The sequence below is a fragment of the Oncorhynchus clarkii genome, chromosome 19, assembly GCF_045791955.1.
Source record: "Oncorhynchus clarkii lewisi isolate Uvic-CL-2024 chromosome 19, UVic_Ocla_1.0, whole genome shotgun sequence".
Classification (NCBI taxonomy): domain Eukaryota; kingdom Metazoa; phylum Chordata; class Actinopteri; order Salmoniformes; family Salmonidae; genus Oncorhynchus; species Oncorhynchus clarkii.
In genome coordinates this window covers 27,376,168-27,392,909 of record NC_092165.1, presented here as the reverse complement: position 1 = coordinate 27,392,909, position 16,742 = coordinate 27,376,168, and the positions used below count along the sequence as shown (strand labels likewise).

At 41.8% G+C, this 16,742-nt stretch overlaps 1 protein-coding gene across 3 annotated transcripts in view; it reads left to right on the top strand.

Moving 5' to 3' along the window:
* The first annotated feature begins 624 nt into the window (after positions 1–624).
* The window catches only part of LOC139374193 (solute carrier family 25 member 21), a 234,736-nt gene continuing 218,618 nt past the window's right edge, over positions 625–16,742 (top strand). The window contains exons 1-2 of one of the 3 annotated variants that reach the window (XM_071115211.1): positions 625–688; positions 1,002–1,089. In XM_071115211.1, the coding sequence (XP_070971312.1) occupies positions 1,020–1,089 (70 nt within the window). In that variant the 5' untranslated portion in view covers positions 625–688; positions 1,002–1,019. The other 2 variants (XM_071115209.1, XM_071115210.1) reach the window with 2 other exon arrangements.

Below are 16,742 nucleotides of genomic sequence, written 5' to 3'. Positions count from 1 at the left end.
CCAAACTTTAGTTGGCACTCTGCATTCGGAGAGGTAGCGTTCTCCTGGCATCCGCCAAACCCAGATTTGTGTGTCGGACTGTCAGTTGGTGAAGCCAGGGTAAGCCTACACAAAACACAGCCCTTATTTTAAGTGTTTCTTAAATTCCCTATGGGAAAACTATTGTGGAAAAACGTTTAGAACCATTTTCCTGTTTGACCGCTAGGTTTTATGGGTATTATGACCTCCACTGTGGGCTCTATAACAAATATCATGGCATTATGTTTTGCATAGCCTATAACTTAAACTTTAGGTTATATGTTTTGAGTTTTTCTTGTAGGCTATGCTGTTACATCATGCACCACTACCATAGAAACCTTACGATCGTCAAGGTTAAAATTAAACTGAGCGTGTCGAGTAGGGCTACACCATAGAGAATGATAGAGACCTCTTATGGACAGAAGGCCATTTTAGCGCCATTTAGGGCTTCCATTTTAACGTAGCCAACTGGGTGGGACTTCCAACTCCATTGGCTGATCCCTCCCGATACCCATTCTGCACAGTTACAAATGAGTTCTCTATCTATCTCTATGGGCTACACAACTCGGAAATGCATCATTTTGCTATTGCGCTGGTCAACGTTACGCTCGAAGCGAAATTGACAAGCGGCAGAATATGTCCATAGAGAGTTTCTATTGGATAAATTCAGGTAGGTCCCGCCCTGTTTCGCGTTCTTCCGTTTAAAACACGTTTTTCAACAGAATCGGTGTTATGAATATGCCCAAGCTGTCATTTCTGATCCACTAACAGGTAAACCCGAAGTTTGAATAGCCTGAAATTCCAGTTGCAGTTGCCCGTGTTTGGGACATACTCGACACTTTGGTCACCCCCAAAAAAATCACTAGGTCATAGTTACACATTGTATTTCACCACGTTGAAATGAACTTACTGTAGATTTTGTATCGCGTTTTTCTTTAAGGTATGTCAGTGAACTCATGTTGATGTGATGTGTGCTTTTGCAGGCAGACTAACGAAACAACATGACATCCCCCAAAAAGCAAGGTTTATTACGGGAGGCATCTCACCAGATCATTGCCGGTGGATCAGCAGGTAAGACAAACTTTAGGTTAGAAACACTTTTAGTATATCAAATATGGTCTACAATCGGTTGTAATGGTTCAAATGAATAAGCGGCTGCGCTTGTTTAAGTAGATTTTCCAACATGCCTACTGTAGAATGTCAGTTTGTGGGAATATTGCTTTCCATAATGTCTATCTGAATAGTTGTTTTTACTGTAGACATAATTCAAGAAGTGATATCATTGTTGTGATGAACTCTGAACTATTCAAACTGTTTTGTACCGGATGGTCTCCTTTTTTATATGCCTTCTGAAAACATTACTGTTCGCATTGGGTTCCGCATTCCAGATTCCTTTCCACATACTGTATGCGGCTGCTTGTTGGTTTATGAAAATGTGTGCATGCAAGTCCCTCTCCCGTCAACGCCTCTAGAATTCAATCAACCCCCCCCCCCCCCCCCCCCGAAAAAAAAAAATATATAAAATATATATACAGTTGAAGTCGGAAGTTTACATACACTTAGGTTGGAGTCATTAAAACTCGTTTTTCAACCACTCGACACATTTCTTGTTAAAAAACTATAGTTTTGTCAAGTTGGTTAGGACATCTACTTTGTGCATGACACAAGTAATTTTTCCAAGAATTGTTTAGACAGATTATTTCACTTATAATCCAATGTTTCACAATTCGAGTGGGTCAGACGTTTACATACACTAAATTGACTGTGCCTTTAAACAACTTGGAAAATTCCAGAAAATTATGTCATGGCTTAAGAAGCTCCTGATAGCCTAATTGACATAATTTGAGTCAATTGGAGGTGTACCTGTGGATGTATTTCACAAGGCCTACCTTCAAACTCAGTGCCTCTTTGCTTCAGCCAATACCTCAGAAAAAAATTGTAGACCTCCACAAGTCTGGTTCATCCTTGGGAGCAATTTCCAAACGCCTGAAGTTACGACGTTCATCTGTACAAACAATAGTACGCAAGTATAAACACCATGGGACCACGCAGCCGTCATACCTCTCAGGAAGGAGACGTGTTAGGTCTCCTAGAGATTAACATACTTTGGTGCGTAAAGTGCAAATCAATCCCAGAACAACAGCAAAGGACCTTGTGAAGATGCTGGAGGAAACCGCTACAAAAGTATCTATATCCACAGTAAAGCGAGTCCTATATTGACATCACCTTAAAGGCTGCTCAGCAAGGAAGAAGCCACTGCTCCAGAACCGCCATAAAAAAGCCAGACTACGGTTTGCAACTGCACATGGGGACAAAGATCGTACTTTTTGAAAAAATGTCCTCTGCCCTGATGAAACAAAAATAGAACTGTTTGACCAATGTTATGTTTGGAGGAAAAAGGGGGAGGCTTGCAAGCCAAAGAACACCATCCCAACCGTGAAGCACGGGGGTGGCAGCATCATGTTGTGGAGGTGCTTTGCTGCAGGAGGGACTGGTGCACTTCACAAAATAGTTGGCATCACGAGGAAAATTATGTGGATATATTGAAGCAACATCTCAAGACATCAGTCAGGAAGTTAAAGCTTGGTTGCAAATGGGTCTTCCAAATGGACAATGACCACAAGCATACTTCCAATGTTGTGGCAAAATGGCTTCAGGACAACAAAGTCAAAGTATTGGAGTGGCCATCACAAAGCCATGACCTCAATCCCATAGAAAATGTGTGGGCAGAACTGAAAAAGCGTGTGGGAGCAAGGAGTCCTACAAACCTGACTCAGTTACACCAGCTCTGTCAGGAGGAATGGGCCAAAATGCACCCAACTTATTGTGGGAAGCTTGTGGAAGGCTACCCGAAATGTTTGACCCAAGTTAAACAATTGAAAGGTAATGCTACCAAATACTAATTCCGTGTATGTAAACTTCTGACCCAGTGGGAATGTGATGAAAGAAATAAAAGCTGAAATAAATCATTCGCTCTACCACTATTCTGACATTTCACATTCTTAAAATAAAGTGGTGATCCTAATTGACCTAAGACAGGGGATTTTTACAAGGATTAAATGTCAGGAATTGTGAAACTGAGTTTAAATATATAGTTGGCTAGGGTATATGTAAACTTCAACTGTACAGAACCAGTCAAAAGTTTGGAGTCACGTACTCATTCAAGGGTTTTTCTTTATTTTTACTATTTTCTACATTGTAGAATAATAGTGGAGACATCAAAACTATGAAATAACACATGTAATCATGTAGTAACCAAAATATGTTTGAGATTTGAGATTCTTCAAATAGCCACCCTTTGCCTTGATGACAACTTTGCACACTCTTGGGATTCTCTCAACCGGCATCACCTGGAATGATTTTCCTGCAGTCTTGAAGGAGTTCCCACAAATGCTGAGCACTTGTTGGCTGCTTTTCTTTCACTCTGCGGTCCAGCTAATCTCAAACCATCTTAATTGGGTTGAGGTTAGGTGATTGTGGAGGCCAGGTCATCTGATGCAGCACTCCATCACTCTCCTTCTTGGTCAAATCGCCCTTACACAGCCTGGAGGTGTGTTGGGTCATTGTCCTGTTGAAAAACAAATGATAGTCCCAGTAAGCGCAAAACAGATGGGATGGCGTATCGCTGCAGAATGCTGTGGTAGCCATGCTGGTTAAGTGTGCGTTGAATTTTGTTTATATATATATATTTTATTCACTAAAGTAGTACACTGGGCCTTTAATATTCCTCTATTAGCAGACATTCTCTCTACCCCACCCCCAAACTATGCTTCTATTGATTCCCTGTTTATCTGAGTTATTGCCATTTCAAGCATGCAGAAATCCATCCGGTATGACGTAGCACTGTGATAGTCACTCTCACTAGACTAATTCTCCATGTTGCTACAAACCTTACTATAATGCCAAAATGAAACATTTGTTCACAACAAAAATATTGTTCCCACATATTGGTGTTATTTAACACTGTAAATTAAAGGAATGAGTGGTTTTGGGTGGATTTTTCCTTTTAATTGTAGTCTAACATTTTTGGATGAAATAATAGGATTTCATTATTGATTCAAATAGATGCAGAAATACTGAAAATATTCTTTACACTCTAATCTATATATTGTAGCCTATTTGTTCTGTGTGTAGCTTATGTTATAGGCACAGAGGTTGCACCACCGGTTCCAAAGTGGTGTGGCAAAATGTGTACTAGTCTTTTCTGGGGCCTGGAGTTTTTTCTGATCTAATGATCTGGTCAGGTAAAACTCTGGGTCCTATTCATAGGCTATATCAAAATACTTGTATTATTATTATTATAGATAGCTTGCTTCCCTTTTAATCTGTGCTATGACTATAGGGTTGGGAGTTTTCTTGTCAGGTTATGTGAATTGGAAACACTCCTGGCCAAAGGTTGATGAAACCCTTTCAAACTACCACAAACCGTGTTATTATTCATTCTGAATTGGATATCAAATGAGCCAGAAACAACTACTTCAATGGACAGCATATTCTGTAGTTTAGCAAACTACTATAACACGGCTGAGCATTATGCAAAGAACGGTTACAATGTATTTAAATGTCTATTTCACTCTAGATACAATGTTAAACAGTGGACCTTGAAAAATAAAAAAAAGACAGACACTTTTCTACATTGTGAACGATTTGAATTGTATGTCAAACTATTATTTGTTCATCTGACGACAGTGCTCTTCTGCAATTATTCAGTCTGTAAGCTTTATGTAAGGCAGGGTTACATTTAACACTATACACAATAGACTTTGCAAGCTGCCTGTCTCTATTTGTGAAAGTTATGGTGGTGCTAGAATACAAATATATTCTCTCTCTCTGCATTAGATATCCATCTGTTATAGTTGGACAAATCTGTTCATATTGTCTGTGTAGACTGCTCTGTGGTGGATTCTTTTTTCTCGTTTAAGACAGTGAAATTTGCACCACAAACATTTTGCGAATTATCACCTGCAGTAAAAAAAAAATAATAATAATTATATTCCAACATTACTGGACTAACAAACTGTCTGACTCACCTTTCTCAGGAACGTCACTCACTATCCCTTAGCCTTGGGTAGCAGAATCCGATCATTTCACCTTCTTTATCCTGTTCCAAACACATTTATTCAGTGAATCGAAGTTATTAATGTTTGCTGCCTGATTGGATCAACCTAGCTAGCTAATGTTAGCTAGCTATCTACTGTAGCTAGGCTACTAAAGCTAACACTAGTAGTTTTGTTAGCTAGCTATAGATTGCATCAATGTAGCTAGTTTTAGAGGATGACAACTTCTTTTATTAGCTACTTTTATTAACACATACCTTGTTTTCCATTTAAAATGTGTGATTCATTCTCTCACGAGGCAAGCAACCAGGCAGGAGAGGAGCGTGAGCGAAGAAAGAAACCACGCGCAAACAATGAGGTGCTGGTGCAACTACATTGATTTGTTGAGAGGTGTGGTTGATGAGGCTCTGTAGGCTGTAGCTAGAAGACCACTGTGACAGTGTGAAATCCCAGAGACAGGGTTGTATTCGCTAGACCGAATGGAGGCAAACAGGCTGAAATTGGGGGGGGGGGGGGGTACTGTGTAAACTTGTCTAATAAGAAACGCCTGCATTTTTCCCAGTTGAAAAACGTTTTTAAAAATGTTCTATGATGTGAACTAATGAATATGTCTGGTAAAACGAGTTTGTTGCTGCTGCTTGAAAGTGACCAGATTGAAAAGTACTGAAAAGTACTGGGGCAAGTGCTATCTCGCCACACGTTTTCTGGCGGCTCATTGATTATGTTTTTTTTTTAGGTTTTGTGGAGAACTTTTATGTGTGATTTGATGTGCCACCTGATGTAGTTGTCCTCCTAGATTTTGTTTGCCATTGCTGGGTCTCAAGGAATAGGTTACAGCCAGTTCAAGCAAAACAAGGGATTTTGTTCTCATAGGGGCTAAAGAACGAAGCACCTAGCCTGAACTCTTAAATTGGCTGGATGCCCAGAGGCCACTGACCTTGAACAGACAATAAAACACACACACCTGAAGTCAATTGTGAGATAAACACAGTGCATTCGGAAAGTATTCAGACCCCTTGACCTTTTCCACATTTTGTTACGTTGCAGCCTTATTCTAAAATTTATGGGGGGAAAAAATCCTCAAATTACACACAGTACCCCATAATGACAAAACGAAAATAGGTTTTTAGAAATGCTTGCAAAGATAGTAAGCATAAAAAGCAGATACCTTATTTACATAACTATACAGACCCTTTGCTATGATTTGGAAATACACATCAATCAAATCAAAGTTTATTTGTCACGTGCACCGAATACAACAGTGAAATGCTTACTTACTTACAGGTCCTGACCAACAGTGCAATTTTTAAGTAAAAAATAGGTATTAGGTGAACAATAGATAAGTAAAGAAATAAAAACAACAGTGTAAAATAACAGTAGTCGGGCTAATTGAGGTATTATGTACATGTAAGTATGGTTAAAGTGACTGCATATACAGTTGTGGCCAAAAGTTTTTTGAGAATGACACAAATATTAATTTTCACAAAGTCTGCGGGCTCAGTTTGTATGATGGCAATTTGCATATACTCCAGAATGTTATGAAGAGTGATCAGATGAATTTCAATTAATTGCAAAGTCCCTCTTTGCCATGCAAATGAACTGAATCCTCAAAAAAACATTTCCACTGCATTTCAGCCCTGCCACAAAAGGACCAGCTGACATCATGTCAGTGATTCTCTTGTTAACACAGGTGTGAGTGTTGACGAGGACAAGGCTGGAGATCACTCTGTCATGGTGTTTGAGTTTGAATAACAGACTGGAAGCTTCAAAAGGAGGGTGGTGCTTGGAATCATTGTTCTTCCTCTTTCAACCATGGTTACCTGCAAGGAAACACGTGCCATCATCATTGCTTTGCACAAAAAGGACTTCACAGGCAAGGATATTGCTGCCAGTAAGATTGCACCTAAATCAACCATTTATCGGATCATCAAGAACTTCAAGGAGAGCGGTTCAATTGTTGTGAAGAAGGCTTCAGGGTACCTAAGAAAGTCCAGCGCCAGGACCATCTCCTAAAGTTGATTCAGCTGCGGGATCGGGGCACCACCAGTACAGAGCTTGCTCAGGAATGGCAGCAGGCAGGTGTGAGTGTGTCTGCACGCACAGTGAGGCGAAGACTTTTGGAGGATGGCCTGGTGTCAAGAAGGGCAGCAAAGAAGCCACTTCTCTCCAGGAAAAACATCAGGGACAGACTGATATTCTGCAAAAGGTACAGGCATTGAACTGCTGAGGACTGGGGTAAAGTCATTTTCTCTGAATCCCCTTTCCGATTGTTTGGGGCATCCGGAAAAAAGCTTGTCCGGAGAAGACAAGGTGAGCGCTACCATCAGTCCTGTGTCATGCCAACAGAAAGCATCCTGAGACCATTCATGTGTGGGGTTGCTTCTCAGCCAAGGGAGTGGGCTCACTCACAATTTTGCCTAAGAACACAGCCATGAATAAAGAATGGTACCAACACATCCTCCGAGAGCAACTTCTCCCAACCATGCAGGAACAGTTTGGTGAATATCAACAAAACATCGATATTTTGGGTACATGGCCAGGAAACTCCCCAGACCTTAATCCCATTGAGAACTTGTGGTCAATTCTCAAGAGGCGGGTGGACAAACAAAACCCCACAAATTCTGACAAACTCCAAGCATTGATTATGCAAGAATGGGCTGCCATCAGTCAGGATGTGGCCCAGAAGTTAATTGACAGCATGCCAGGGTGGATTGCAGAGGTCTTGAAAAAGAAAGGTCAACACAAATATGCAAATATGGACTCTTTGCATCAACTTCATGTAATTGTCTATAAAAGCATTTGACACTTATAAAATGCTTGTAATTATACTTCAGTATTCTATAGTAACTTCTGACCAAAATATCTAAAGACACTGAAGAAGCAGACTTTGTGGAAATGAATGTTTGTGTCATTCTCAAAACTTGTATGATAAACAGAGAGTAGCAGTAGCGTAAAAGAGGGGTTGGTGGGTGGCGGGACACAATGCAGATAGTCCGGGTAGCCAATGTGCTAGTCTGGCTAATTGAGGTAGTATGTACATGAATGTATAGTTGAAGTGACTATGCATAGTTTATAAACGGAGTAGCAGCAGTGTAAAAGAGGGGTTGTGGGGGCGGGACAATGCAAATAGTCCGGGTAGCCATTTGATTACTTGTTCAGGAGTCTTATGGATTGGGGGTAAAAGCTGTTGAGAAGCCTTTTGGTCCTAGACTTGAAGCTCCGGTATCACTTGCCATGCAGTAGCAGAGAGAACAGTCTGACTGGGGTGGCTGGGGTCTTTGACAATTTTTAGGGCCTTCCTCTGACACCGCATGGTATAGAGGTCCTAAATGGCAGGAAGCTTGATGTATTGGGCCGTACGCGCTACCCTCTGTAGTGCCTTGGGGTCGGAGGCCGAGCAGTTGCCGTACCAGGCGGTGATGCAACCAGTCAGGATGCTCTCGATGTTACAGTTGTAGAACCTTTTGAGGATCTGTGGACCCATGCCAAATCTTTTTAGTTTCCTGAGGGGGAATAGGCTTTGTCATGCCACTCCAAGACACGACTGTCTTGGTGTGTTTGGACCATTCCAGCATAGTCCTGTAGTTTAGCATCTGCTTCATCTGACCACTTTTTTATTGACCGACTCACTGGTGCTTCCTGCTTTAATTTTCGCTTGTAAGCAGGAATGAGGAGGATAGAATTGTGGTCAGATTTACCAAATGGGGGGTGAGGGAGAGCTTTGAATGCGTCTCTGTGTGTGGAGTACAGGGGATCTAGCATTTTTTCCCCTCTGGTTGCGCATTTAACATGTTGGTAGAAATTAGGTAAAACTGATTTAAGTTTCCCTGCATTAATGTCCCCAGCCACTAGGAGCGCCGCCTCTGGGTGAGTGGTTTCCTGTTTACTTATTTCCTTATACAGCTGACTGAGTGGTGTCTTAGTGCCAGCATCCGTCTGTGGTGGTAAATAAACAGCCATGAAAGTATAGAAAACTCTCTTGGCAAATAGTGTGGTCTACAGCTTTACATAAGATACTCTACTTCAGGCGAGCAAAATCTAGAGACTTCCTTAGATTTCGTGCACCAGCTGTTGTTTACAAATATGCACATACCACTCTTACCGGAGTGTGCTGTTCTATCTAGCCAGTGCAGCGTATTTCCCGCTAGCTGAATATCCATGTCATCATTCAGCCACGATTCCGTGAAACATAAGATGTTACAATTTCTGATGTCCCGTTGGTAGGATATTCGTGATCGTACCTCGTGTAATTTATTGTCCTTTGATTGTACATTGGCAAGTAATACTGACAGTAATGGCAGCTTTCACACTCACCGTCTGCGGATCCTTGCGAGGCACCTTGCTCTGTGTCCTCTGTACCTGCGTCTCTTTCTCTTGCCAATGACGGGGATGTTGGCCTTGTCAGATATTCGAATTACATCCTGTGCGTCCTGCTTGTTGAAGAAAACATCTTTGTCTAATCTGAGGTGAGTGATCGCTGTCCTGATATCCAGAAGCTCTTTTTTTCCGTAAGATATGGTGGCAGAAACATTATGTACAGAATAAGTTAAAAACAATGCGAAAACCCCCCACATAATAGCACAATTGTTTAGGCGCCAGTAAAACTGCCGTGATTTCCTCCGGCACCATTTTGTCTCTCCTGTCTATATAAGGTACCACAGTTGACAGTGCATGTCAGAGCAAACACCAAGCCATGAGGTCAAAGGAATTGTCTGTCGAGTTTCGATGCAGGATTGTGTCGATGTGCAGATCTGGGGAAGGGTACCAAAAAATATCTGAACCATTTGAAGGTCCCCAAGTGGCCTCCATCATTCTTTTTTTATTATTCTTTTTTTAAACATTTAACTAGGCAAGTCAGTTAAGAACAAATTCTTATTTACTATGACGGCCTACACCGGCCAAACCCGGACAACACTGGGCCAATCATGGGACTCCCAATCACGGCCAGATGTGATACAACCTGGATTCAAACCAAGGACAGTAGTGACGCCTCTTGCACTGAGATGCAGTGCCATAGACAGCTGCGCCACTTGGGAGTCCTATTCTTAAATGGAAGACGTTTGGAACCACCAAGGCTCTTCCTAGAGGTGGCCGACCAGCCAAGCTGTGCAATCGGGGGAGAAGAGCCTTGGTCAGGGAGGTGACCAAGAATCCGATGGTCACTATGACAGAGCTCCAGAGTTCCTCTGTGGAGATGGGAGAACCTTCCAGAAGGACAATCATCTCTGCAGCACTCCACCAATCAGACTGTTCTGTTTTATTTATAATACTTACTTATATTACTTACCTTGAATTTGGCTCCCCCTATTGTTGATCTGGAGTATTTTTCTTTAGCTAGAAAATGGCTCGTCATGTGATCTGTTAGGAGGAAGTTGGTCATTGTTGCCTTATGTAGAGCTCAGAGTGCTCTGTTTGTTGTTTTGTGGAAGCTTTGTCTGAGTATTTTCAGTCCTTTTGCATATATCTTTAGTTTCAGAGCATTATTTGTGGAATTTAGATGTGTATGTTTACTTTGTGGAATAGATGGATAGCACTAGCTTCATTGCTACAATATGTTAGGTTACAAACTAGCTTTTGCTAGTTGTCCGTGTGAGCAAAATATCAGGTTAAGTTCATATCTAGTTTGTATTTTAGGACAGATTACGTTGTTTTATGCAGGCATTGTTGTCTTTGTTTCAGTTTCACTGTTTCAACTCAATAAATCTTGTGACCATGGATCTCATGCTTTGAGGGTTATTGATGTGAAGGCATTTATCCTGCTGTCAAGATATGCACAGTAACTCATATGGAGGACAGTATACAGGCCTTCATGGTAGAGTGGCCAGACGGAAGCCACTCCTCAGTAAAAGGCACATGACAGCCTGCTTGGAGTTTGCCAAAAGGCACATAAAGGATTTAGACCATGAGAAACTAGATTCTCTGGTCTGATGAAACCAAGATGGACCTCTTTGGAGGGAATGCCAAGCATCACATCTGGAGGAAACCTGGCACCATCCCTACGGTGAAGCATGGTGGTGGCAGCATCATACAGTGGGGATGTTTTCCCACCCAGGGACTGGGAGACTAGTCAGGAGCGAGGGAAAGATGAACGGAGCAATGTAGACAGAGATCCTCGATGAACTTGCTCCAGAGTGCTCAGGACCTCAGACTTGGACAAATGTTCACCTTCCAACAGGACAATGCAGGAGTGGCTTTGGGACAAGTCTCTGAATGACCTTGAGTGGCCCAGTCAGAGCCCGGACTTGAACCCGATCGAACCTCTCTGGAGAGACCTGAAGAAATCTGTGCAGCGATGCTCCCCATCCAACCTGACAGAGCTTTAGAGGATCATCGGAGAAGAATGCGGGAAACTCCTCAAATACAGGTGTGCCAAGCTTGTAGCGTCCTACCCAAAACGACCTGAGGCTGTAATCGCTGCCAAAGATGTTTCAACAAAGTACTTCAGTAAAGGTTCTGAGTACTTATGTACATTTTATATTTCAACATTTTATAAACATTTCTGAATCTGTTTTTGCCTTGTCATTACGGGGTATTGTGTGTAGATTGATGAGTTAAAACAACAATGTAATCCATTTTAGAATAAGGCTGTAATGTAACAAAGTGGAAAAAGTCTGAATACAGTACTTTCAGAATGCACTGCAATTGGTCCTGGCCTGTTTCCTTCTTCCAGGGGCTGGAGTCTTGGAACTATCTCCGAGGACTTAGAGAGCCAGGATCTGGGATCTAGGGGGCTGCACCTTGTGTAGAATCAATGACTGCAGTGTTTCCCCTCCTCACCTTCCTTAGGCCTGTGTGTGTGTGTGTGTGTGTGTGTGTGTGTGTGTGTGTGTGTGTGTATTGTTAGCATCCTTACTTCCCTGTTAACGAGGTTGGAGCGGAGACCGGTGTTTATTTATGTGCGACCCGGCCCGGTCTGTGTGTGAGTAGTGTATACTATAAATGGAGTAAATCTACCTTGGCTTTGGTGCTCTTTACAATCTGCATGTGTGTGAGTAGTGTATACTATACATGGAGTAAATCTACCTTGGCTTTGGTGCTCTTTACAATCTGCATGTGTGTGGACCTTGGTACTTTTGGCTCTCTGTTCAGTCTGGACACGCTTTGGTTATTTTGAACTTTTGAAGGCTGAGGTCAACAGTCTTTGGTTTGCATAGTAACTTAGTACTGTGGTTAGTTTCTTCATTAATTGATTCACAGTACCATCAGGGCAGTGAGTTATGGATTTTGGGTAACAATTAATTGCTATGCTTGTCAGTTTGATTTTTACATTTTTAATTTAATTTTTACCCCCTTTTCTCCCCAATTTTGTGGTATCCAATTGTTAGTAATTACGATCTTGTCTCTTCGCTACAACGTGAGATGAAGGTCGAAAGCCATGCGTCCTCCGAAACCCAACCCAACCAAGCCGCGCTGCTTCTTAACACAGTGCGCATCCAACCCGGAAGCCAGTCACCCCAATGTGTTGGAGGAAACACAGTGCACCTGGCGACCTGGTTAGCGTGCACTGCGCCCGGCCGGCCACAGGAGTCGCTGGTGCGCGATGAGACAAGGATATCCCTACCGGCCAAACCCTCCCTAACCCGGACGACGCTAGGCCAATTGTGCGTCGCCCCACGGACCTCCACAGTCTCTGGTGGCACAGCTAGCGCTGCGATGCAGTGCCCTACTGCGCCACCCGGGAGGGCCGTCATAATTTTCATTTTTGCTAAAAACGATTTTGAGCTTACTGGTATAATATATCATAATGCATTTTTTTAAACTTAGCTACGACATAATGAATACAAAACAGCTTTGGTGAATGGTTTTGACAGCTTGGAGCTTTGGGAAATGACGCTTCCCCCCTCGACAGTGTCCTACTACTCGTATAATGAGTACTGTCTTTGTTGAGAAATTACCAACATTACTTTTTTTCACGTAAAAATGGGTAAACAAACAATAGGCCTATCTACTTGAAGAGGAAGTTGAACCCCCCCCCCCCCAAATTGTCAATAATAGGATTATTGTGCCAGCCCCACAGTATGTATCATGATGCCTTGATAGTGGATGAATAATAATCATTCCGATAAGGGCAGTGGCCAGTTATGAATGAATGTGTCCAGGTCCTCTACGTGTTTGTACAAGGCTGACTGGATTCTGTGTGTGTTTTGTGTATGTGATTGCTTTATTCTTGTACGGGGACGCCAAAGAAAAATAAATAAAGTTATATTCTATTATATCAATGACATTTTTAGAATCATCACTCTGTTCAACGAGGAAGATTGATGTTGACATCATATTTCTTCAGAGGTGGGGGATGTAGTTTTTCAAGGTGAGGCAGGCAGTGCATTTCACCCATAGATGGACTTAAAAGTAGACTCAGCAAGATGACTTACATGCACAAAGTAAACAGCACTAGTGGGTCAATTTCCGCAACAACTAAGAAACTTGAAGTGCGTGGCTAAACTTCTCTTCTGTTTTGGTCCCATAGCTACCATGTTGTAGCAGTGTGAAGGGAACCTCTGCACATGTGTTTGACTGTGTGAGAGCAAAGTCTTGCATCGTGCTCATCACAATCTTTGCAGTGCTGTTTGTGGCAACGGCATCGGCCCTTAAAAAAAAAATCACATAAAATGACACACCCAAATCTAACTGCCTGTAGCTCAGGACCTGAAGCAAGGATATGGATTTTCTTGGTACCATTTGAAAGGAAACACTTTGAAGTTTGGAAATATGAAATAGAATATAGGAGATTAGATCTGGTAAAATATAATCCAAAGATATGCACATTTTTGAAATGCAAGAGAAAGGCCATGATGTATTATTCCAGCCCAGGTGCAATTTAGATATTGGCCACTAGATGGCAGCAGTGTATGCATTTCCGTTCAAAATTTTGAATCAAGACTGCCCAAATGTGCCTAATTTGTTTATTAATAACTTTTCATGTTCAAAACTGTGCACTCTCCTCAAACAATAACATGGCATTCTTTCACTGTCATAGCTACTGTATATTGGACAGTGCAGTTAGATTAACAAGAATTTAAGATTTCTGCCAATATCAGATATGTCTACGTCCTGGGAAATGTTCTTGTTCCTTACAACCTCATGCTAATCGCATTAGCCTATGTTAGCTCAACCATCCCGCAGTGGACCCACCAATCCTGAAGAATTAACGAGAAGTGGCATGGTTTCAATTCAGTCTTTTCACCACAATGGGGCAGCAATTACCTACTCTTTCACTTTTCAACAGGAGGGTACAGTGTAACTTTCTGCTGCTTCTTAACCTGAGTTTGGCTTGCAAATGTAACACTACGTGGATGTCTGTAGCATATAGCGTGTGTGTGTGTGTGTGTGTGTGTGTAAATGTTCAGGATCATTTTTGTACTTATACACATTGCAAAATTACATTGACTTTTGTCTGATGTGAAGTATTGCGAATGTATGATGTGAGAAATACTGCTAATATTATATATTAAATATTGATGTTTTAAGAGAAGTAGATATGTTGCTCCCAAGGTGCCCCCAAAAGTGAATGCTTTACCTGTGAATAACTACTCATGTTTCTTGGGAAAAAAATGGTCAGCTGTGATTTGTTTTATTCTAGTATTGATTATTTCCTTTTCCTTCCCACTTGAAAATGTAACTTCATAACATTTGCAGTTTTCGTTAACGGCTGGGTAAACCAATCCTTCCTTAGCAAATGGAGCGTGTCGATACTAGACAGACACCCTAAGTATGATTAGATACACTCCCAGACGACGTCCTTGTAGTAGACTGTCAGAATCTTACTTAAAACATACTTCATTTGAATTGGTTTTAAACTGTGAACCTAACATGAGGCGGCAAATAAATCCCACTTCGTTTAAATGAAGAAGAAGAAGAAGAAGAAGAAGAAGAAGAAGAAGAAGAAATAATCAAATAAATAGAACCAATCAAAGTGAGTGGTGGAACTCCATGAGGATGACGAAGAGAGAGTCCATTACAAATGAGCGTTCCTTTTCCTTACACTTCTAGACTAGACCAGGTTTGCGATTGGATTGCCTGCCACAATCAGAGCTGAATTACCGTAGGCCTGATATTTATTTCCAGAAACAATTGTACATGTTTTAGCGGGCGCTTTGATTGAACTCCCAGCGGACATGCTGTAGACAGATGTTTAGATGACCTCATGTTTGAAGTAATGTTGATTTTGGATGGGGTGCTGCTTTGCAGTTTTCTCTAAACCCCCCCCCCCAGCGCTCTTCGCGTGACTGTGCGTCTGATACAGCGAGGGCAGGGAGAGGTGCATCCTTCAGAACACACACACACACACGGTCGGGCGGTGTTTCGACTCGGGAAGGAAGAGAAGATATTTATGTTCCTATTTCTTTGACAGACAGATGTCTTGGCGGGGTGGGGGGGAGCTGGGTGAAAATGAAGCATGACAGTGTTGAAGGATGGATACTGGTGCTGTGATATATTCTGTCTCTTCCTCTCTCTCTCTCTCTGTGTGTTTTACTGAGGCGTATGACATACCATCAACATAATTCTGAAAGACGTGTCTAATAAACACCACATTGTCTGAATTCCATCTATAGTTAATTAGCTGTCCAGACTCCAAAGCGACATTCTTCGTAACAGTCTTTCTCAGTAAGACATTTAGTTTGGATAGAAGGGATTTCATTAAAATATTTAAATCTCTCTGAGGGAATCCATTATTCTGATGTTGTTCCTTTATGAAGCAGCCATTCCATTATGTTACTCTGACTTTTACCGTGTCCAAAATGGCACCCTATTCCCTATGTAGAGCACCATGGGCTCTCGTCAAAAGTAGTTCACTACATACGGAATAGGGTCCCATTTGGGATACTGCCTCCATCTTCGTGTGTAGCCTAGCCTAACAGATAGAAACTCCCTCATTTTAGATTCTGGAAGGGGGGGGGGGGGGGGGGGGAGTCAATTAAAACACAACCAAACATAAAAAAATAAACAAAAGATTTATTGTCCTAGTCCCCCTAATTACTGTAGTCAGGAAATGTGAAGGATCATAACGTCAGTAGAAATCAGTTGACTGCAACCATGCATGAAGGGTAATGGGAACAAATGGACCCATGGACCCTGTGCTTCCCAAAATAGATTTGATATGTCCCAGTGGTCTTAAGGCGTCAGCATCCCTCAGTTCGGCTGGTTGACCCGAACGAGTGTGCTCGCATACTCCCTTGAAAGACCTTCGCTCAAAAAATGAGGAAAAGTGGCAATAGTACTGTTTGTCCGTTTTTGAGACGTCGTAGTCAGTATACACTTACTCAAAATGTTCTGAATTAATCTAGGAAATCTGTAATTTTTACGTTTTTTCAGAGGAGATCTTAGTTATGCAATTTTACACCTAAGATATTTCATGCAGTATTCTTCAATGGAAAAATTGGCATGAAAATGAGTCGTCTCTCGTTGAATGACGACAAAGACTTTATTGAAGAATCCCTACTGTTGACCAATCGCCGACAAAGGGGTGTAGACTTCGGCGGCTTGCCTCCAGAAAAAATGTTGTGTGCACGAACAACTGAACAAAAATAAAAACGCAACATGTAAAGTGTTGGTCCCATGTTTCCTGAGCTGAAATAAAAGATCCCAGAAATGGTTCATTATGCACAAAAGGCATTTTTGGTCACAAATTTGTTTACATCCCTGTTCGAGAGCATTTATCCTTTGCCA